The 24,086-nt window shown below is 35.2% G+C and overlaps 1 protein-coding gene across 3 annotated transcripts; it reads left to right on the top strand.

Annotated features, from left to right (window-relative positions):
- ube3d (ubiquitin protein ligase E3D) lies at nucleotides 1–23,877 on the top strand. Of its 3 annotated transcripts, none has more exons than XM_058745882.1 (10): nucleotides 1–223; nucleotides 1,797–1,999; nucleotides 5,687–5,777; nucleotides 5,907–6,120; nucleotides 7,700–7,772; nucleotides 9,635–9,737; nucleotides 9,824–9,932; nucleotides 11,166–11,335; nucleotides 17,713–17,851; nucleotides 23,723–23,877. In XM_058745882.1, exons 1-10 carry the CDS (start codon nucleotides 147–149, stop codon nucleotides 23,741–23,743), a joined length of 1,200 nt encoding a protein of 399 aa, XP_058601865.1. In that variant the 5' UTR covers nucleotides 1–146; the 3' UTR covers nucleotides 23,744–23,877. The 3 variants fall into 3 exon arrangements, with proteins under 3 accessions (XP_058601865.1, XP_058601866.1, XP_058601864.1); XM_058745883.1 differs by having other exon boundaries at nucleotides 1,800–1,999; nucleotides 7,697–7,772; XM_058745881.1 differs by having other exon boundaries at nucleotides 2–223; nucleotides 7,697–7,772.
- Nucleotides 23,878–24,086: the final 209 nt, after the last annotated feature.

Here is a 24,086-nt window from a genome sequence, read left to right on the forward strand (position 1 = left end):
CGGAAATGTGTTGTCACGGGAAACACCAAAGAAGAAGAATGTGTTGTCACGGTGTTTGTGTTTGTCGCGTGGGGCTCCTCAGCAGAATCGATGAATGAGTCGGTTCTGTAATATATATTAATATATTTTCCTGGTAAGGGATATCAATGGAAGAGACTGCGCAACAAGACCTCGTCTTTCTTGAGCTCAGACAGACGCTGCAAAGTGGCCTTTTGTTCATTAGGTAAAGTAAAGCGTGGGGTTATTTCTGTGTTAATGCTCGTTCAGTTATTTATATTCTGCGGTTCATCAAATCTGTGAGTGAAGCAGCAAGAAACTATTTACATGACATTTATTGTCAGTAAAGCCTTATTACTACCTTTGCTCTGTTAGGTAGTAACGTTAACTTACATTTGCAGAATGCACGCTATGACGGATCACGTTAAAACACCAGAGAATACTAAAAATATAATAATTTCTGGTAGTTTACTGTACTTGTTAACATATTCGGAGGAGCATTCAATACAGTTTATCATTTCTGACAGAGCTCCTGACACTAGCTTACACTCAAACAGTCAGGAGTGTAGAAATAAACACCAGATGGCAGTATTGATCAGGAGTATATAATATTTATTTATTTATTATTATATAATAATGTGGACAGTTTTGGGGTGGTACAGTTTACAATGTATCTTTTTAAATATAGCATTCTTTTTACAGCAGTCCAGGGTGACTCTTTTCTGATAGTGTTTGATGGTTACAGAAACACATTGTTGTCAAAAGAGAAAACTGACTTTTTTCTTCATAATTTCTTCTTACTATTTGACTAAAAATGTTCAATTTCAGCTCAACTGTATAATTTTAATAAGTATTTATCTTAAGGTGTACAAAAGCAAGCAAATGTTGATCGGTGCACTATTATATGTTATTTTAGCACAATAACATATAATAGCAAAATTTTAAAAATCATATTTTACAAATTACAATATAGAAAAACTGTAATGTAAAAACACAACACAGAGTAAATTGTCTTAGCATCAAATTTTCTTATGTTTGGATTTTCTTAAAATTTCTTTAGAAAATTTTAATGGCAGAAACATGTCCATTAAACTGTAAAATGAATGGATTATTGTAGAGCTTGGATTAATATTTGAGAGGTAGAAGACATTTTGGAAATGATTTGGAAAGTTTGAGATCTCTGCAATCTCTACTTTTAATCAGCTCTATGGTTTATTTAAGATGACGCATTTAATACGGTTAGGACAATTTTGTTTTTAAATCTTTTGATTGGTGAATCCAACAACACATCTTACGAGGAACCTTTTGAATCATGCCGCCATTTCTGAGATCTCTTTGACAGCTCAAACACCTTTAGAGCAGAAAAACAATAATTGGCAAAAGTTAATACAAATACAACAATATTAAATACTGGTTAAGTGACGTGAATGATTCAAATGCAAATACTTTTTTATTAAAAGAAGAACAGGTTACGCTTTATTTTAAGGTGTCCTTGTTACAGTGTACTTATACATCTAAGTACAGTGTAATATTAATTAACTACATGTACTTACTAAATGGGTTTGGCTACTTGCATGTAATTATGCATAATTCATTGTTGTTATAATTCTAAATGCATGTAACATTTGTAACAAGGACACCTTAAAATAAAGTGTTACCGAAGAACATTCTAGAGATTTGAGTGGACACTTTTCAACAGCCTAGCATTGAGGCAGCATGTTTTACACGGACAAACATCTCTGAAATCTAGTTTATTACCATAAATGTTTGACCAGTGACTTCTTCTTTGACCCCCTCAGCAGTGACGTTGTCAGGGATGATGCAGGTGTGAAGATCGAGTCCAAACAAGAGTCCCTCCTGAGCGTCCAGACCCCTGACAGGACCTATCAGGTGAAACTGACACCTGGTGTGAGTCTGCTGGAGACGTCGTGCCAGAGGAGTCCAGCAGACACTCAACACGGATCACACTTCAGACTGCGGCTAAAGGTGGAGCAGCCCACAGGTACACGCTGATCATTACCCATGAGCACTTTCTCACCAAACCCAGGTCAGCATCTGGAGGTCTTATAAGAGTCACTCGTATTTGATTCTCATTGGATTGATGAATGTGAGTAATGAGTGCATGAGCTGCACACACACACCAGATTAACAGAGATCAATGAAGAACAAAGCAGACTCCAGTAATGTGACCTGCTGCTCTGAGCCTGAGCTTTACTTCATGTCAGAACAACTCAGAGTCAGCTGACTCTAAACTATTTATCCCAGAAAACCAATTTAAGCTAGATTTTTTTAAACCGAACATATTATTCATACTATTTGTGTTATATTTGACAATCTTTGCAATGCTCTACAGCAATGTTGTTTTTGCTAACTAAAACTAAATGTTAGTTTAAATAAAGCTTACATAAAATAAAATATAAATATTAGATGGAAAACCTAAAGCACTTATATGGAAATTAGACATTTGTGACCCTGGACCACAAAACCAGTCTTAAGTGTCAATTTTTCAAAATTGAGATGTACACATCCCCTGAAAGCTGAATAAATAAGCTTTCCATTGATGTATGGTTTGTTATGATAGGGCCATATTTGTCTGAGATACAACTATTTGAAAATCTGGAATCTGAGGGTGCAAACAAATCTAAATATTGAGAAAATCACCTTTAAAGTTGTCCAAATGAAGTTCTTAGCAATGCATATTACTAATCAAAAATGAAGTTTTGATATATTTATGGTAGTAAATTTGCTAAATATCTTCATGGAACATGATCTTTACTTAATATCCTAATGATTTTTGGCATAAAAGTAAAATTGATCAATTTGACCCATACAATGTATTGTTGGCTATTGCTACAAATATACCCCAGCGACTTAAGACTGGTTTTGTGCTCCAGGGTCACATTTGGCAATTCACTGAAAGTACTAAAATTACTAAAGCTAAAACTGAAATAAAAAATAAATTAGCTGACTGTAAGTACTTCTTTTTTAGCATATTATTTATACTCTATGTCATATGATGATGCCAACTCTTGTGAGGACTTGATCAGTATACAAAAATGGCTTTCTCCATAAGTTGTAATACTATGATCAAATGGTTTCCTAATGAGTAGTTAACTAACTGCATGATTGCATTATCTGGGTGATAACTGTACAGTCTGCCATGTAGACATCACCTTTGATAACAGTTTTCTGCTCATGATTATACAGGTGCTGGTCATATAATTAGAATATCATCAAAAAGTTGATTTATTTCACTAATTCCATTCAAAACGTGAAACTTGTATATTATATTCATTCATTACACACAGACTGATATATTTCAAATGTTTATTTCTTTTCATTTTGATGATTAGAGCTTACAGCTCATGAAAGTCAAAAATCAGTATCTCAAAATATTAGAATATTTACATTTGAGTTTGAATAAATGACCATCCCTACAGTATAAATTCTGGGTATCTCTTGTTCTTTGAAACCACAATAATGGGGAAGACTGCTGACTTGGCAATGATCCAGAAGACGAACATTGACGCCCTCCACAAAGAGGGTAAGTCACAGAGGGTCATTACTGAAAGGTGTGGCTGTTTACAGAGTGCTGTATCAAAGCATATTAAATGCAAAGTTGACTGGAAGGAAGAATTTGGGTAGGAAAAGGTGCACAAGCAACAGGGATGACCGCAAGCTTGAGAATACAGTCAAGCAAATCCGATTCAAACACTTGGGAGAGCTTCACAAGGAGAGAACTGAAAGTAAATTTTACATTTCATTTGGAAATCAAGGTCCCAGAGTCTGGAGGAAGAGTGGAGAGGCACAGAATCCATGTTGCTTGAAGTCCAGTGTGAAGTTTCCACAGTCAGTGATGATTTGGGCTGCCATGTCATCTGCTGGTGTTGGTCCACTGTGTTTTCTGATGTCCACAGTCAACGCAGCCATCTACCAGGAAATTTTAGAGCACTTCATGCTTCCTTCTGTTGACAAGCTTTATGGAGATGCTGATTTCATTTTCCAGCAGGACTTGGCACCTGCCCACACTGCCAAAGGTACCAAAAGCTGGTTCAATGACCATAGTGTTACTGTGCTTGATTGGCCAGCAAACTCGCCTGACCTGAACTCCACAGAGAATCTATGGGGTGTGAAGAGGAAGATGAGAGACACCAAACCCAACAATGCAGAAGAGCTGAAGGCCACTATCAGAGCAACCTGGGCTCTCATAACACCTGAGCAGTGCCACAGACTGATCGACTCCATGCCACGCCGCATTGCTGCAGTAATTCAGGCAAAAGGAGCCCCAACTAAGTATTGAGTGCTGTACATGCTCATACTTTTCATTTTCATACTTTTCAGTTGGCCAAGATTTCTAAAAATCCTTTCTTTGTATTGGTCTTAAGTAATATTCTAATATTTTGAGATACTGATTTTTGACTTTCATGAGCTGTAAGCTCTAATCATCAAAATTAAAATAAATAAACATTTGAAATATATCAGTCTGTGTGTAATGAATGAATATAATATACAAGTTTCACTTTTTGAATGGAATTAGTGAAATAAATCAACTTTTTGATGATATTCTAATTATATGACCAGCACTTGTAATGTAGAAACATGAACTTTCTGTAAAGCTGATACTTATGAAAAGCGCTATACATATTAACCTGAAGTGAAAGAAATTCAATTGAATAATGGAGAATCTTTGGAATGCTTCATTGTAGTTTTTTTTCTACTAAAACGTCTTGTTAAATTAAATGTAGCTGAACTAAGATAAAATATAAATATTAGATAAAAAAAAACAAAAAAACAAACTAAAGCACTTAAACTGAAGTGAGAAATGTTGCTTTGACAACTAATTGAAATAAGTGTAAGTTCAAGTACTAAAATGACAAAAACTGAAAATAAATTAATTAATTAAAGCTATAGAAATATTTGGGAAAAAATATATATAATTGACAGAAACGCATAACAAAATGAGTTAAACAAACTAAATTTCAAAAAATTAAAATATTATTTTATTAATAATTTATGATTAATATTGTAATATGTTTTATTTTAGCTTTTTTTTTTTACTGTTTGTTACATTCGATACATATGTTACACAATCTTTGGAATGCTCTGTAGCAGTATTATTATTGTTAACTAAAACTAATTGTTAATTGAAATAAAGCTCAAATAAGATTAAATATTAATATCAGACAAAACACTTAAAGCAACTAGACAGAAATTAAAAATGTTGCCTTGGCTATTAACTGAAATACAGTGTTTAAGCTGAAGTGCCAAAATTACTAAAACTAAAACTGAAATAAAACTAAATTAAAGCTAAATAGAAATATTTGCCAAAAATAAAATAAAAAAAGGACAAAAACATAATATATGAGTGTTTACTATGTTTATGTATTATGTATATATAAATAAAAACACATGCATGTGTATATACATGTAAATATACACACACAGATATATTATGTAAACAAAAACTTTTATTTTAGATGTGATTAATCATTTGACAGCACTAGAAATAACAAATAAAATAGTAACATTTTAATAAACACTCTAATTAATAAATAATACTCAGCTCTATACTCAGCCAGTGTTTTCTGACCCTATCTACTCAGTATCATCAGATGAATCATTGGTTATCCAAACAAGTATCATCTCTTGGTATGCTTTAGTTTTGTTTGTTTTGTGTTTCTTCCTCCAGAAGCTCCTTGCAGTGTGATTGGACAGCTGCGGGTCAATGTGACGTACTCCTTCCTGTGCCAGTCTTGTGGGTCCATGGTGCTTCAAGACAGGTTACTATTCTTTCTTTTTTATTTCCATTGATTTGGTGAAGCAGTGCATCAAAGGAAAGTGATCAATTCACTGTCAGACACATTATTTCATTGTTCAGCTATTATCAGACTGTCTTCTTACTCCTAAAGGACGTTTGGGCGAGTTCTTCCTTTGCCCAATGGAAACTGGAATGCATTAGTGGACGACTGGTGCTGCCACCCCGATCCCTTCGCAAACAGGAAGCTGCTCCCACGAGATGGAGACTGTCTGCTCGGTGACACGTTTCTTCTGTTGGCTCGGGACAGCAGCTGTGAGCAAACCCTCGTACGGGAAGAGAACTCGCTTCAGAAAGCCTCTGCAGAGGTAAGCTGTGGAGTTTAGAGATGCATGATTCAATTAAGCAAAAATAGCACTCTTACTAATGCAACTGAGTGCTGCATGTCTGCTTCATCCCTGCTGAAACGGTGAAGCTTCAGAGCTCTTCACTCAAAGACACACGCAGTTGTGATGTTCCCACCCTAAGAAGTGCACAGATCTCACTTACACAGCCTGAGGGTTGACAGAGGAGGCAGATGGCTTCCTTTCATCACAATGAAGGCTGAAGAGGCGGAGAGGAAATCCACTCTTAAAAACATTACGCTCGGCCGAGCTGTGGAGGAGAAGCACTCATGTCTTTAAGAGGGATTGATTCTCTTTCTCAAGCTCAATCTGTGTGTAGCCCGTGGCCATGCTGAGGAGATAAAAACACTTTCCAGCACTTTTTCAATCCTAAATGACTTCAGCACACAGTCGTCGGTTTTCTTATTGATTTTTTTTTTTTAAGTAAATATTTTCAGCATACAGTCGAAGCAGAAGTTTGCAAACAAGTTGAAAAATGACTGTGAAACACTTTTTTTTAAAACAAATGCTTACTGAAAAGAAGTGTTCAGCCTCAGGAGGTCAAGATAAACATTACATGAGAATGTTTTATTTTCTGCTCATGTTGCATGAGGTTTCCTAGCCTGTTACCAAAATAGCAAGTCACAGGACTGCAGATTTAGCTTAAAAAATAAGCTAGGCTAGTTATTTTGTCATCCAAAAATGGGTTTGCACTTTGTAGTTCTTCATAAACTAACCAATGACATTTTGAATTAAGCTATCATCAAAGATTAGAATTGGTAAAACAGATTTGTTTTTGTCTTTTTTGTTTTTTTAAAGAAGTCTCTTCTGCTCATTAAGGCTGCATTTATTTGATAAAAATACAATAAAAACAGTAATATTGAGAAATATTATTAAAATTAAAAATGACATATTAAAATGTAATTTATTTCTGTAATGCACAGCTGTATTTTCAGCATCATTACTGCAGTCTTCAGTGTCACATGATCTTCAGAAATCATTCTAAGATGCTGATTTGCTGCTCAACAAACATTTCTGATTATTATCAATGTTGAAAACAGCTGTGCTGCTTTTGTAACATCTTTTTCATCTAAGATTATAAATGTCCTAAAATACATTTGATCAATTTAATGGTGAATAAAATAATGAATTTTGTTCAAAATATCTTACTGACCCCAAAATTTTGAACAATAGTTTATATTTCCTGTAAATTAAGGACTAAATTTGTTTTATATGTTTTTTCCAGAATAACTTTCATAATAGGGTTGAATGGTAGAAATCAGTAAACACTTACAAAATGTGTACAAAACAAAACAAAAAAACTTTAGTATTCCATTCAACTTTTCCTCTGAAGCTGACAATAGAAAAGGTTCAAATCACACAGAAGTATGAAGAGCTTGCATGGCTTTAAATAGCTGCTGTTTCCAGCTGAGTGTGTTATGAATATGCCTGCCGAGTGAACTGACTCAACCTGTAATAAATATTACCATGTTACCACTGCCATATAAAGCAGCCTGTGGCCAAATTTTCCTTTCACCGTAGTATTTGTGTGTGTCCGCAGCAGAAGCGCAGCAGCAAGCGTGTGACGGTGTCCTGCAGGAGCTGCTCTGCGGTGCTGGGCGAGGAAGTCACTGCAGGTATGGAAAGCAAAGCAGCGGAATAATGTGGTAACACACCATTGAGTCATTTTACATGAGTGCAAATGAAGAAAACCAGTGCTTATTTATATAGAAGTCATCCATTACCCATGATGCATATCGGCCATTCATTGTTGCCATTAGCAACAGCCTGAGACTCGTTAATTTGCTTTGAAATGTTATGTTATTGACCCTTGGGTATTTATAAAAGTGCTGTGCTTTTGAAGCAAAAATAGTCTTGTTTATCTGTTTGCAAAGGTCTATTTTTTGTGATTGTAAGTTCTGTAGCTTTTTGTGTTTTTCCAGTATTTTAAAGGGGTAGTTTACGCACAAATGAACATGCATTTACTCATCCTCATGTTTTTTATGAATAACTCATGTCTTCTGCATTGAAATACGTCCTCTTTGATGAACTTCTCAAATAATGAGATTTGATGCCACTTCATAAACTAGAGATATCATGAGTTTTGCCCACATCAGGTATTTTAAATCAGGTTAATTGGGTTCAGCATTGTAAAGAAAAGAGCGTGTATGCTATTAATAATTGTCTTGAGATCAGAAAATATCAGTTTTTACTGTATTTTCTTTATTTAGACTACAGTGTGTTAAAAGAACTGGGGAAGTGAAAGGACAGTTTGTGTTTTAGGGTAAAAACTAGCCTATAGACATAGTATTTATGAATGGCTTTGTTAGCGTATCACATTGTGACTGTTGTTCATATTTATAGCTCGCATTTTTAAAAAAAATTCATGCAAAGTGCTGAGAATTAAAATTAAAGACAGATTAAAAGAAGAATTAAAAGTATCAACATTTAAAAAGAGGAATTAAATCTAGATCAGATCAAATAATTAAACATGCACATAATATAAGCAAATCTAGTTAAAATAATCTTAATAGGAAAAACATAATAAATCAAATCTAAACATTTATTTTAAGGCCCTTTATGGGATTTTGAGGAGAAAACTCTGCTAGTTTTTATTCCTATTGAGCGACTTAATATCTTTCTGGGACCTGGCAACCCTGGTCGTGATGCATCTTCACATTTAAATTTTTTTTTGCTACACTTTAACAAGCTTGCATTGCGGGATAACTGTGTTCAGCTAAATGTTACACAAATATTAAGAAGTGCTACAAATGATCTTAGTCAAACACTTGATCAAAACCACAATAGCACCGCATGTATAGCTTATTGAACCGAATTTAATCCACACTGAAGTAAATGACACTGTTGTCTTCTGTAGAGCTGCCTTATAGCTGAAATTGAATTTGTTTTATAATTGAATAATTTTACAGAACTGTTATTCTCCTGTTTATTAGTTTGACGCTGCTTTGAAACCATGCGTATTGTCTAAAACCATTTGTATTGTATTTTATTGTATTTTTGTAGTTTATTAATATGAAACTGCTTTGAAACGTTTTTCTATAAAGCGCTGTATAAATGCGTATGACTTGACAACAGTCAATTAAACAGTTTAGTTAGTATGCAAAGTACTTGACTGCAGAATGCTGCAATTAATCAATCAGAATTAAATATTCCAAATGTAATTAATTACACACCAGTCTGCAAAAGTACAACAAGATGATGTAGGTTTTTGCTCTAAACAACAGCTAAAGTGTTGTTTTCTACACAATATTCAATTCCATTCTTAAAATAGTTTTCAATATTTGGCCTGGAAAACAATTCTTGAGCTCAGAATTATATTATAACTTAGTTTTTTTATTACAAGAAAGCTCAATGTGTTTCTATGAAATGAAGGTGCGCATATTATATGAGAGGTAATTTCTTATAATCTTGCACCTCCAGCTGTTAATAATGTGCAATTTTCTGTGTTTAATATATTTCACTGTCTTTTGTGTTTCAGAGGTGATGAAGTTTTACATAACTGAAATATTAGTAAAGCCACGTGAAGATGGAGAGTGTGATATAACACAGCTCAGTTTGGTGTCCGAGCCTAGTTCAGAAAGGTTGGCGAGTTCATTTGATTTATTCATTTTGTTGTCATCTGTAGATCATATTCAGTCAGAGAGTTTTTTTATTGTGTCTCATACAGGCAGAGATTCCTGGAGCGAACTCTAGCGGCCCGGCTGGTCGAGCTGTCATCGGCACAGAGTATATTTCGCTTTTCCATCCAAACCCCGGATGACAAGGCTGTGATTTTGGTACAGACATTAAAACCTCATACTCTGTTAAAAAAAAAAAAATTGGAAGATGTAAATACAACAAAGATTAATTGGAGCATGTTTTACAAGAAAATACTTTTTTTTTTAGTCTTGCATCAAAAAAAAAAAATTACACATTGATGTTACTTAATTATTTAAATTGACTAGCAATTTTTGAATGAAAAATAGTTTTCTAGCTTTTTTGCATTAAATCATTTCAAAATGTTTCAGTGTATATGTACAAGAAGGTTAATTTTGTTCCATGTGCAATATAATGTGATTATTTCCAATAATCAGAGCAAGGACTTAACAGATGTTTAGCATCCCGTTTACATGCAACTTTCATTATTCTGCCGCTAGTATTCACACATCCCAATGCAAGTGATATTTTATACTGCATTAAATTCAAAAATCACTCAAAAATGTGATGCCTAATTTGTACTGTGTACCTCACAAGCACATGCGCACTTTGATCACACTGGAATAGAAGCGATTAAAGTGTTAACATGCTTGTTAAAATCAGCAGACACCACTTGTTTTACTGCAGTTATGGTTGTTATATGAGCTTAATCGCATCCGTTTGATCAAAGTATTGCGTTAACATGAGGTAAATGCTATAATATTGTCTATATCTCATTATGATCACATTATGAGGTGCATGTAATGTAGTCAGAGTTATTCAGGGTCTCTTGCAAAACATATTGCACCGTCTCTCTGAGCTTTAGTCATAAACATACTGGAGTTATCTTCCTTCTGTGCTAACATGTCAACAGTTCAACTAACTTTAATTATGTTGGTTTGACAAAGCCATGTCAAATCATGCTAGCAACATGCTAAAATATGCACAATTTGCTAACAGCATATTAAAACATGCTACCAATGTTCTAAATCATGCTAGCAATGTGCTAAAACATACTTGCAATGTGTTAAAACTTGCTATTTCATGTTAGCAGCGTGTTAAATCATGTTAGCAACTTGCTTAAACAGTTTTGCAGTGTGCTAGAACATTTTATTGACTTAAAGTAAAATCTTCAAATGAAAGTTATTTCAAACTTGCCAAGCCAACGTCAAAGTTTGTTTACAAACTTTACTCATCTAGTTAATTGAACTGTTTCTCTGCCGTGACAGCAGTCGATCCAAAAGAGAAAACTCTGAAACCAGGAGGCTTTGTAACACATTACGTCCCCTTTAAATCTGCTCTTCGGGTAATTTCTTTTCTCTTTTAATTATCAGCTGTGGCTTCTGAACACGGACGCTCTGGTCGCCTCATTTCCTGACGCAGCAGCGAGGGGTGACAGCTTCATATCCGCAGATGAGGTTCATCCCGGAGAGCATCAGTCATGCCGGGCCACTCAAGCAGTCAAAGTGCTGTATATCCTCTGCTCTGACAGCAAACTCCAAGAGTAAGTCATAGTTCACCCTGGCATCTATGCTTATTACTCATATTAATGTCCATATCTAATCAGATTCCACCTTAGGATGTAAATGAAATCACATGGGTTTTGTAGTCTAATTTATAAATAGATGTGTTAATATCTTTGTAGACCACTTTTAAACCTTGGTGAAACAATATTAGGACAACATAAAGCATAAACATCTCTAAAGTTTGTTAGCCTTAAAACAAGAAAAATGCATATATGTGACCCTGGACCACAAAACCAGTCTTAAGTCGCTGGGGTATATTTGTAGCAATAGCCAACAATACATTGTATGGGTCAAAATTATCAATTTTTCTTTTATGCCAAAAATCATTAGGATATTAAGAAAAGATCATGTTCCTTGAAGATATTCTGTAAATTTCGTACCGTAAATGTATAAAAACTTAATTTTTGATTAGTAATATGCATTGCTAAGAACTTCATTTGAACAACTTTAAAGGTGATTTTCTCAATATTTTGATTTTATTGCACCCTCAGATTCCAGATTTTCAAATAGTTGTATCTCAGACAAATATTGTCCGATCCTAACAAACCATACATCAATGGAAAGATTATTTATTCAGCTTTCAGATGATGTATAAATCTCATTTTCAAAAAATTGACACTTAAGACTGGTTTTGTGTCCAGGGTCACATATTGTCAATGCCTTGCTTTTATAGAATAAAAGAAGTAACTCCTATCCACTCTAAAATGAAAATCATTATTATGTTTATCAAAGTGTATCTGGGTAATATGAAAGCCTGTTTGCACAACGGAATAAAAAAATGAAGGTAATTGCATACTTATTTCACAATTCTGTTTTTTCCTCGTAATTCTGAGATTATATCTTGCTATTTTTTTTTTTTTTTGCAGTTGTGAGAAAAAAATCTGAATTGTGAGTTAAAAAGTTGCAATTACCCTTTTTATTTCTTTTTTATCTCGTGTGCTGCTATAGTGTAAAGATACGGTTGGAAAGATGGATTTGTTTTGCACTCACTCATTGATAGCTTTTTTTAAAATGTTACATAGCGTAGCTTTAACTAAAATTAAACACATAAAAGACACTTTCATTACTTTAAATAAAATAAGCCCTGTAATGTTGCGCGAGGAAATGCAGGTAGAAACGTGGATCTATGTGCAGGAGTAATAAAAGTAACATAAATGTGTTATTTTGATTTACTGATTCATAAAACAGCTTTCAAGCAGTTACAAACAAGTCTGTTTTAGCTACATTAAGCCCTGAACAATTTAAATTATTTCAATGTAAATGTAAAATTGACTATTTCAGTCATAACAGTTTTAACAAAATGTGCGCTTTGCCTTTGCAGAAATGTTTAAAATATCAGAAAGGAACTACAGCTGTTAAAATTGTTAAAGTATGGCATCTAGTAGCCAAGAAAATACTATGTAAATGCACAAGCTGGGAGAAATGCTGGCTTAGTTACTCTCATCCCTCCTCGAGATGTAATGTTCCCATGGTAAGAGCTCGAGGAGCCGGGGATGCTGGGATCGGCGGCTGAATCACAGAGGGACTGTGGGTGTGCGCTCTGCACTTCATTGTGTCTCTGACACCAGAAGGTCGTCACGACTCTCTACTCCTCTTACCTCGTCTCGCTCACCTTTATTTCAAGTGTACATTAATTCTGCCCGTTTTCCTACTCTGCGCTAAGCGATGCTCTCTCCTCCTCGCTGTATGTAGAGGTGCGGATCAAACATGATTCATGGCGCTCAGATACAGGCCCCGAGCCGTTATGCTAAATAAAGGATGGTCTTACAGGAACCAGACTTTTGACTACCCACATAATGTCTGCTTAGCATTGCAGTTTAGTCTGGCCAAAAACTGCTCATTTAGACAGCAAGTGACTGACTGGTATAAAAAAACCCTGAACTAATAGAGCATTTTTATGCCATATTAATGGTATATTATCCACTGACCTGCATCATATTTGCTGAATGAATACCAAAATCCAAAAATATCCAATCTATTTTGTTCAAGCAAGTCGCACTTTCACATAAAATATGATGCATTTCGCAGCACTTTTGCTTTTGACAAGCATTTGTAAGGTGAAGTCTCTTATTCTCCCTTAATCAGCAGAAAAAACTGCCACAAAGACATGGTTCCTGGCTTTCTCTGGGCCAGAATACAACTGTTTGTTCAATTCTCAGCCCATTTTCACATGTCAGGATTAGGCATAAAATAATATCATATTCTATGCCTAATCCTGATTCCAAAGTTAAATTATGGCCAGTGACAGAAGAAAATGCACAAATGAGCCAGATGTTTTCTGCCACATCTGTAGATTTTTACTCCATCCAAACATGACGGAAAATTACAAATTTTGTGGACAAAAAGCTTATTTTGAAAAGTTGAATAATATATTTTGAATACTTCTTTTTGTCATTTGTTGGTATTTTGATAAGTACGTTAAAGCTGATAAATGTAATTAGAAAATCTGTTCATTCTTATTTTGTGAAAAACTGTACATGATGGAAAGTTATTATTGATATTGTTGTATTCAGCATAATCAAATTAGATAATATTAGGCCTTTTTTTGCAAATCAGCATAATTTCTGTTTTTCAAGATGCAAGGCTGTGACATCCAGTAAATTAAATAGGTAGCATGCATATTACTAGCATATTGGCTGCTTATTAGTACTTATAAAGTACATATTAATGACTTATTCTGCATGACCATATTTTAGATCTCTTAAAACCTGCCCCATACTTAAATTTAACAACTATCTTACAAATTAATAATCAGCAAATTAAGAGTTTATTGAGGCAAAAGTCATATTTAATAGTGAGCATTGGTCCCCAAACTAAAGTGGGCCCTACAATACATACAGGAGCACACTGAGTTGAATTGTGCATTCATGAAGCAACATTGGACATTATAAAGTTGCAACATTGGGCGGCAACCACAAACGACCTACATAACCTCTGTTCAGGACGTCAGCAGTACATCACAACACAACAAACACTAAATTACCCCCCATTATAATCAGCAGAGCTCTTTACACTCAACCGTGACACAGCTTGGAGGTTATGTTCAAGTTTGCTGATTGCTGTCAGTTTTTTAAAGCTAATTGGTGTCGGATTATGAACTATATCACATCAGATGCAAGTATAAGAAGTAAAGCAGAATCACTGCTGGCTGACAAGCATTGCACAGTTTCCACTATAGTTCCAATATTATATATTTAAATATTTAATTTACTTTAACTGTGAAAGATTTAATGCTATGGACCTTGCAAACGTAGTGACTAGTTGCTCATTTGCTCACTGTATTAGCCTGGGAAATTTTGAAGTTGGCATGAAATGAAAATTCACTATATTGTCTACATAAATGCCTGCTATGAATTTTATTGTAAACAGTTAATCTGTGCATGTTCATTTTGACTCCTGTGAAATGGCAGACTTGTTTCTAGTGACGCACATGGGACTTCTCCAATAATTTAGTGCACTTTAACTCCGCCCCTTTCTTATAGTTAACTTCAAGCTCACCATCCAATCAACAAACAATGCACGGTTTTATCTAGAAGCTATGTCCGGAGGTGACGCAATTCTAGTTCACTATTTGTGTTCTTCACGTTTAATTTTTTTCTTTCCATCTGGCAAGATTTTAAGAGATTTTGGAAGGACTTTGCCACAACGTAGGCTGATAAGTTTGCTAGTTGTTTTCCTTACAGTCCATTTAATTAATTAATTAATTTCTTTTTCACTTTCTTCCTGTCCTTCCAGCGAGATTTTGCGTCACTTCCGGCCGTAGCTGAGCCTGGACCTCTATAAATGATGATCCAAGCTATCTATTTGTCCTTTGGTGTGAGCGCTTCTCTGTTCAGATATTTTGGGGGAAAGCATTGTTTGGCTTCAGATATTTTAAATTAATCGTTTACCCCAAAATGAAAATTTTCTGTAAATGTGCTCACCCACAAGCCATCTAAGAAGCCATCCAAATTCTTCATCAGGTTTGTAGAAATGTGTCTCTGCATCAGTGTCTCAGCAATGGATGCTCTGCAGTGAATGGGTGCCGTCAGAATGAGAGTCCAAACAGCTGATAAAAACATCACAATAATCCACACCACTCCAGTCCATCAGTTAACATCTGGAGAAGACAAAAGCTGCATGTTTGTAAAAAAACAAATCCACCATCAAGATGTTTTAACTTCTGGTCAAAATATGAGTCCATAATCCATAATAACGCTTCCTCCAGTTAAAAAGTCCATCTCATGTTGTCCTCAAACACCAAAATCCACCCACATATTTGTTTAGAGCTGTTTTGGACTGTTTTTGCTTCTAACGGTGCTTGAACTGTGCATATTTCTCTCCTGATTCAGATAAGACAACAGGAAGCGTTATTATGGACGGAGAACTCGTATTTAGCCAGAAGCAAGGGTTTGAAGTTAGAAACATTTTAATTTCAGCTAATTTCCATTTTGGGGTGAACTATTCCTTTAGAGATTACTTCAATCATTAAGATCCTGTTAAGGAGCAACATTTTCATTGAAGCACAGTCCTAGCTCAGACTTCCCATTGCACTTTGAAGTAGAATATTGTGTCTGATATCAAAATGTAATCAATAGAATTAATTACTGTTATGTAATTGACCAACTACCAAAAGAGTGTGTCTGATTGAGGAAAAACCCTGGTTGTAGTAGTGTATGAAGCTTCTCTCTCTGGGCTTCTCCAGTGTTTCTGCTTTAAGAGCTTCATGTGCGCTTTCTGTGGAATTACAGCACAGATGGGTAAATGTCAGTGAAATGTCCTGAATAGATCATCTCCATAATGTGTGTCAGGACATAAGTCTCTCCGTTTCTCCGCTCGCTCGGCTGTCTTCAGTGCAGCGTATTGACAGATTACCATGACATGATTAAAACAGTAATGTTTCAAACTGTCAGATTAATGTAATTTAAGGTCCAGCTGCTTCTGCGGGTGCAGAGTTATTGCACAGAGGAAGTAACGCTTTCTGTTTTCACCTTCAGTCTGTGTTCCTGATAACTTTTGTTCTAGCTCACCAAAACCTCATTTTATCGGTCAGAAGTTTTAGTTTAGTGGAACCAGAGCTGTTCACTGTGCCATTTTGACAAAGAAAAATTAAACCAATATAACACAGAACAGTTTATTCCTTTATTAAGTCACATTTATTTCTATAGTGCTTTATATAATACCAATTGTTGAAAAGCAGCACAGTAATAAACAGAAAAATAATATTAAAGTAGAAAAATTAGTCAATTATGAAACAAGCTCATCTGTATAGCAGTTCTACAGCAGACAAGTGTTGTTATTCAGCTCAAGTCAGTTCAATGTTCTTGAAAATTTAGTTCAATAATAGTAATAGCAATAAGTGTTAAAAAGTTAATCAATTTCAGCTATAAAGCAGCTCTACAGAAAATAACAAAAGTTTAGTTATAATCAGCTCAATATTAGGCTGCAACATTCTTATTTATTTTATACAATAACCTCAATCATATTTATTTAATTGTGTATTAATTAATGTTTTTTTATGACAGAAGTGTAAAAAGATAGCACTTATAGATGTGTACATTATTATATAAAAATAAAATATATTTAAAAATAATAATATAAATACATAAGTCTCTATCCATGTTGTTATAAGTAGTTCAGCTTAAAAAATCTGTGATCCCTAAAAATGTATTATTATTTAAAATTGACACAGTTCATTAATTGGGCTACTTATATTATATTATGTAAGGGATAATCAACGGCTAGCTGTGCGTCGGGTGGTTCTTCACCTCCACGTCGTGCATTCAGATCGTTTAATGCACAGCCAGCCGTTGATTATCCCGTTTATGCCATGGCCATTTGCCAGCATTCACATATTAAAGATGTTAATAATATTTGCGCTGCAATATTTGACCGGAACGATAAAAATGATGGTTATTTTCGTCTGTATTACTATTCAACTGTAACTGTATGTTACTATGGTTACCAATGTTTATAGGAAGCGCATTAATATAGAACGTGATTAAACTGACCTGGAACTACCTGTGCAGTTCAACAAAATTAATCAACACCTGCCAGCCAATCAGAATCCAGTATTCAGACAGACCATGGCATAAAATATATATATATATATATATATGTAAATTTTAAATAATAATCAATTCTTAGGGTCCACAGTTTTTTTTTTTTTAAGCTGAACTACTATTTTTACTGTTCTGATGATAATATAAGTGAAGCCCACTCTTTGTTTATTTACTAAAAATCAATATACATGTAAATGGACTCCAGCTTCATTTAGCTCAGATTTGAGAAATGATTCTGGCAGGAGCAGTATGAAAAATGTGTGCCTTCATTTGCCTCTCTCACTCATCTTCTTTTTTTCCTCCTATCTTTCTAGTGTTGTGGATGTCTGGGACAAGGACATTAGTGTTCATCCTCTGCCGCTCCCTCAGAGCTCATGTGAGGAGCTCCAGAAGCTTCTGATGTCCAGCACCTCCAGACTGCCTACATTCCTGCGCTGCATGAACTCATATCAGGTCACATACCGCTCTGACCACACACATGCCAAAACATGTGACTACTTGGTCATTATACTTCTTTGTTTCTTGCTCTTTATTTACATTATATTTGATGAAGTGTAATGAAGGTTTTATGAAGTGAAGCTGAACATTATTTATAACATTATTACCTGTAATCCAGAGCCTGAGGCTAAGTTGGACATATAATATAAAGTGGGACTTTTTTTGTTTCCACAACAGTAATAGCAACATTTCTCTGAGTATCTCACAATTCAGACTTTTTTCTTGAAATTATGAGAGAAAAAGTCAGAATTGTGAGATAAAGAGTCACAAATACTTTATTTATTTATGTATTTATTTTATTAGTAATCATAAATGAATAAAGCACAAGTTGTTTTACTGTTTACTGCATTATTCATTTGTCTAGTTATTTACCTATTGCTGCTAATGAATCTAAAGTCTTGCACAGAAAATGGTGAATAGTCATTCACAGAAAATAGCTTACTTTCACGGTGGAAAATGTGGATATATTGAGTTTAGTCATGTTGTCCTTAAATGATGTAAGAGTAAAGGAGGAATTCTGGCTTAGTTGTTAAATTGTTTGACTTACTTGAAAAGACCTCTTACAAAGACCTCTGTGATCCATAAAGTCACTGGTTGCTTCAGCAGAGATGTATAGCTGTGTGTCCTTGGCGTATTCAACAATTTCATGCTCCTGAATGTTTCATCAATGTAGTGTACGTTGAGAAAGAAAAGGGGCCCAAATACTGAGCCCTGAGGTACCTCAGAGGCTAGTTGATGTGATTTAAACACCTCTTCCTACCAAAATACCCTGAATTATCTCACTATGAGGCAAGACTTCAACCAGCAAATGCTGTTCCCATAACGGTCACTGCCATGAGGATCGACAGGATCACCTGCTGATTTGCAGTGTCAAAGGATGTAGACAGATCCAGCAGAATAAAGATGGATGATAACAAGGGTCTTCTTACCACCTTCTGTATATTACTGTTCATACAGTATGTCTTTTATCTGAAAGTTTTGTTACCCATCACCCCATTTGACAGCATTTTTAATTGCCCACCTTCAGCTAAGCTGACATCAGTAGATCTTGTCCGCATTGCTTAAAATGCCTTTGTGTGCGAAAGAAGAATGCTTTTCTATAGCCTAATACATAAAAACAAAATAAAACATCTCTTTGAAGCAGATGTGCATTGGTATCAGGCAGATAGCCTGGTTGAAACACTTGCCTCAGTTTCTGTTGTTTCTCCAGCATATTTGCTCCCAATTAAGGAAGCAAAACGGCTGTCTCCTGGCAGTCTTTTCCCCCACCTCCCTGTGAAGAGTTTCAGGGCTTGACCCAGTGCTGATGTGCAGCTTTATCCTCTTCAAAAGAATCTAGATTTCCATTTACATTCTTACTGAGAGAAAAATAAGCTGATAAAGAGAAAAGAGGTGAGCTGAAATTCTTTGGGAAAAGGGAATTTTTGTTGGGTCTGTCATCTGTAACACTTGAGTTGTGAGTTAGAGGTCCGAGCGATTGTTACCAGATTACCAGATTGTTTTTTTAGTCCTACTCCCACCCGCTCCCGCGAGGTTATATTTCGCACTCACCTGCTCCAACAATATATTCGCTCTTTGTTCACCACTGTCCGCTTTGAATCATTTTCTTCCCGACCCGACTGTTCAGCTAGGGATGCACAATATTATCGGACTGATATCGGAATCGGGCGATAATGGCTTTAAATGTAAATATCGGCATAGGCCCAATATGAAAAATTATGCCGATATGTCTTGCTGATAACTCACATGTGCTCAGGGTGTGCTAGTGATTAGATCACATCTACAGTGTGGCTCATTCTTGAATGATCACTCTGAATGATGATTAGATTCACTCTTTTGGATCGCTGCATTTAATCTGTGAAAGTAGTGCAGAGTGACGTGTTCGGTGTGTGATAGAGTAAATGGTAATAGCACGTGCAGCGGCAGCCTCCCCCGGGTCCTAACTCACGCTCAGTAAGGAGTTTTAATCTGTAGGGGCGCTGTTGGCCTACTTCTAATTAAATTAAAAATAAAATAGCCTACACAAGTAATATTTAGACTGTGTTTCTGATTAAATAAAGCAGTAATTGATGTCATAAAATAATGAGTATGTTTTGATTTAAAGGTCAGAAGCTGTAGCTTGCATGAAAAAAAAATCACAAACATGACACTTGTAAATTAAATAATTTTATATGTACTGATTTATTCATTAATGTGTAATATGTTTTATTTTTTAAACAAATCATAAGCTCTAAACGATTTTCAGAATTTTTACAACTCTTTTGCTTTAGACCATCTACAAATGTTAAATCTTATAAATAAAATGTTAAGGTTAACACTGCATCTTTCTGAGAGAGGAAAAAATGCAGCGATTGATATATATATATATATATATATAGTTTATTTATAGTTATTTTCAAAGCTTCAATGTGCTGTCAAAAAAACCTTCATTGTGGTTTATTTAATTCTAACAAATAAGTTCTTGTTAAAAACTAACCAAAATTAAAAAATATTTTGCTTATAATTTCTGCACAGAGAGACTTGGTGTTGTGTCCAAACAAAAAGTGAAATATATTAGTATATCGGCCAAAATTATTTGAAAAATATCGCAATATTGGATATCGGCAAAAATCCAATATCGTGCATCCCTAGTTCCCGCTAAATTTAGATCTAGTTTCCAGAATCTCACATTTAAATTTCCGCTACTAAAAGAAAGAGATAGGCTAACAAATTTAATAAAAAAAAGTGTAGTCTGCACAAAATTGTATGTGTTATTTTAAGTGAAGTGACGTGTGGCCTGAATTTGTGCTCTGCATTTAACCCATCCACGTGCACACACACAGTAGTGAACACACACACACCCGGAGCAGTGTGTGTGGCGATGCGGCGCCCGGGGAGCAGTTGGGGGTTTGGTGTCTTGCTCAAGGGTCTCACCTCAGTCATGGTATTGAAGGTGGAGAGAGCGCTGGTTATTCACTCCTCCCACCCCTGCCGGACCGGAGACTCAAACTCGCAATCTTTGGGTTACAAGTCTTAAGACACAAAATTTGATTAACATTTTGCTGCCAAACACAGTAGGGAAAAAAAAGTGTCACAAAAATAAAATGTACAAAAATTGTATTCCTTATTTTTATTAGTCTTGTCAAAATACTAAATTCATTTAACATCTTGCTGTTAACACAGTAAGAAAAGTGTCACAGAGAAAAATAAATAAATAAATACAACATCTGTCATTTAAAATTATAGGCTAAGCAAAATATAAACAAAACAGAGTTGAACGTTCTTCAAGGACAGCGCATCCACACTTTGGATACTGCTCTGTCTGATCAACAACCTTCCTGTTCTGTCTGAGGGCTGTATTTTCACCACCGGTAGGCTAGCCTGCTCTGAGCATCGTTATGCACATGCTGCGCACGGACCCCGCAAATAAAACGAAGCACTGGTTCATGCATGCAGCGCGTGCATAACAGTCCTGAGTGCAGGCTGTACCGGTGGTCAATAAGAATAAAGAGCAGATATGCTGTTCTGAAAGGAGGTCGGGAACGGGATATTGTTAGACCGCCCGCTCCCCTTCAGATTACACCAGAGTTACCGACTGCTACCGCGTTTTATTCGGGATCTTAAGCCGCGTCGCAAGAAATCTGGTCAGGTCCCGCAGTTCCAGCGGGAGAGCCGCGGGAATGCAGACCTGACCTTATGTAGGGAACATTCTAACTGAAACAGAACCTAATAAGTGGACAATATAGGGAGATTAACATAAAAGCTACATTAAAACAAACTTCTTTTTTTGGTCCTTCTTTTGTTGCCATGGTTTATTTTGACCTTGTTTCTCACACTAGCAACATGTGTTTGCTCTGCTGTAGCTGTTGCAGGCATTGTACTTTCTCCATCAAGTGGAAAACTATCACTCATCCTGCCAATTTTTGTAGTGCTCTGATGATAAAATGGCAGACAGGCATCGTCAAGCACACGTGCCTCTGGGAATGCTGGGTGCAGTTCATTCAATGCTTTGTTGTGCTGAGAGCAAGCAGACACAAGCAAACAACTGACCTATATAGATATAAAAGGTTATCGTTGATCAGGTTTACATGAATAGATGTTTTCCAGTGTTTCGTGGGAAGTTGAGCCAGCTAATGCTAACGAATCCGAGCATAGAGACCCGTTTCAGCAGTGATGCCAGAATTGACATTCATATGTTACAATATTTGGTTTGCATCAAATTTCTCATTTAATTTCTAGCTATAATGTTGTTATACAGTATATACACTACTGTCCAAATGTTTAGACTTGGTATGAATTTTTAATGTTTTTGAAGGAAGTCTTTTCTGCTCCCCAACGCTGCATTTATTTGATTTAAAAAAACTATAAAAACAGTATTATTGTGAAATAGAAATGACATTTTCAGCATCATTACTCCAGTCTTCAGTGTCACATGATCCTTCAGAAATCATTCTAATATGCTGATTTGCTGCTTTCTGATTATCTATTAGGTTTCTGATTGCTGGAAACCATTTTGCTGCAAAAATATTTTTGTGGAAACTGTCATGCATTTTATTTTTTAGGATTCTTTGATGAATAGAATGTTCAAAAGAGCAGCATTTATTGGAAATCACATTATGAATGTCTTTACTGTCACTCTTGAGCAGTGTAGTGCATCCTTGCTGAATAAAAGTATTAATTTCCTGCCAAAAAAAAATACTGATCATGCACTTTTGAACGCTAGTGGATATTAGTTACAGTGATGTAGGACCATGCAGCCGTAACTCTGATGTATGTAATTGAAATACTGCTGGCTTGTCAGTCTATTTGATGTTGTGCATGAGTTAGTGGAAATAAGCTCACTGAAGGCCGTGAGGAACCCACAGCAGGGACGAATCCTTGAGCCAGAGTTTATCATCATCCGTCACAGGACTCAAGGCCTGCATGAAGCTGATTAGGTTAAATGTCGCTCCTGTCTGTTTGCTGCATTTTTTACATTATGCTTTCAAAGTTCAGTGGCCATTTGTGGCTAACTTTTTAATTTTCAGGTTGTTATTGTAAATGAAAAGATTCCAGAATTAGTCATTTTTCAGCAGTTGGACATAATAATGCTGCTGTTTTTTAAATTAAACACATCTGAGAGGTGAGGTTTGGGGTCAGTAAGATTTAAATGTATTTTTTATTTATTCATTTTATTTTTTGAAAGAAATGTATGCTATGATTTAGCTAGGATGCATTAAATTGATCAAAAGTGACAGTTAAGACATTTATAATGTTACAAAAGATTTCTATTTCAAATAAATGCTGTTCTTTTGAACTTTCTGTTCATCAAAGAATCCTGAAGAGATATAAACTCATAATTCTGAGAAAAAAAGGCAGAATTGTGAGTTTATATATTTTATTTCTCAGAATTGCGACTTTATGTCTCGCAATTGTGGGTTTGTATAGTTTGTATAATTGTGAGATAAAAAGTCGCTATAATTTTTTTATTTTTTCAGTGGCGGAAACGGGCTTCCATAAAAATCAGACTTCTCGAAAGCATTAAAAATACTTTGTTATTGTCAACCTGTGTGTGAAACAATGTAGTGCAATTATTTTTAAACCAATTTTGTAAAAAAAAACATTTGATGAATTAAGGGAAATAATTAGTTATATTAATTGCAGTTCATTCTAAACACTAGTTAAGCACATTGCATTGCAGCATTTCATGCATTAAGTTGTATATTAATATTATATACTTCATATTTTGGCATATAGTAGGTCCTACAGATCCTCTATGGGTTTTTTTCACAATGTACATATTGTACTATTTACTGCAGATTTGAGAGAGTAATAAATCTAAACCGTCTGTTCATCCTCTGTCTACAGGTGGCCTACATGCGGATGTGATGCATTGAGCTCAGAAACCACTGGAGCAGTTTATCATCACAGTGCAGCCACACATGAAATCAGATATGAAAACCTATTAAATGCAAAACATTAAACGTTTTTTTATATATAAAACCCTTAGAGTTGTGTTTGTTTTTTTTATTGTTTTTTTTTACAGTATACCAAGGTCTGCATGATATTAGAATGAAGTGTCTCATATATCTTTCTAATTGGGGTTTTGATGACAGGTGTTGTCTAGTGATCTGTAAAAGTGTAAATACCCATCAAGCACATTAAATATCATTCCATGCACTCTTAAAACATGTTACTGATAGTTTGGTTCACTTTCTGTCTTAGGAAAAGT

Source organism: Onychostoma macrolepis, chromosome 16, assembly GCF_012432095.1.
Source record: "Onychostoma macrolepis isolate SWU-2019 chromosome 16, ASM1243209v1, whole genome shotgun sequence".
Lineage (NCBI taxonomy): Eukaryota > Metazoa > Chordata > Actinopteri > Cypriniformes > Cyprinidae > Onychostoma > Onychostoma macrolepis.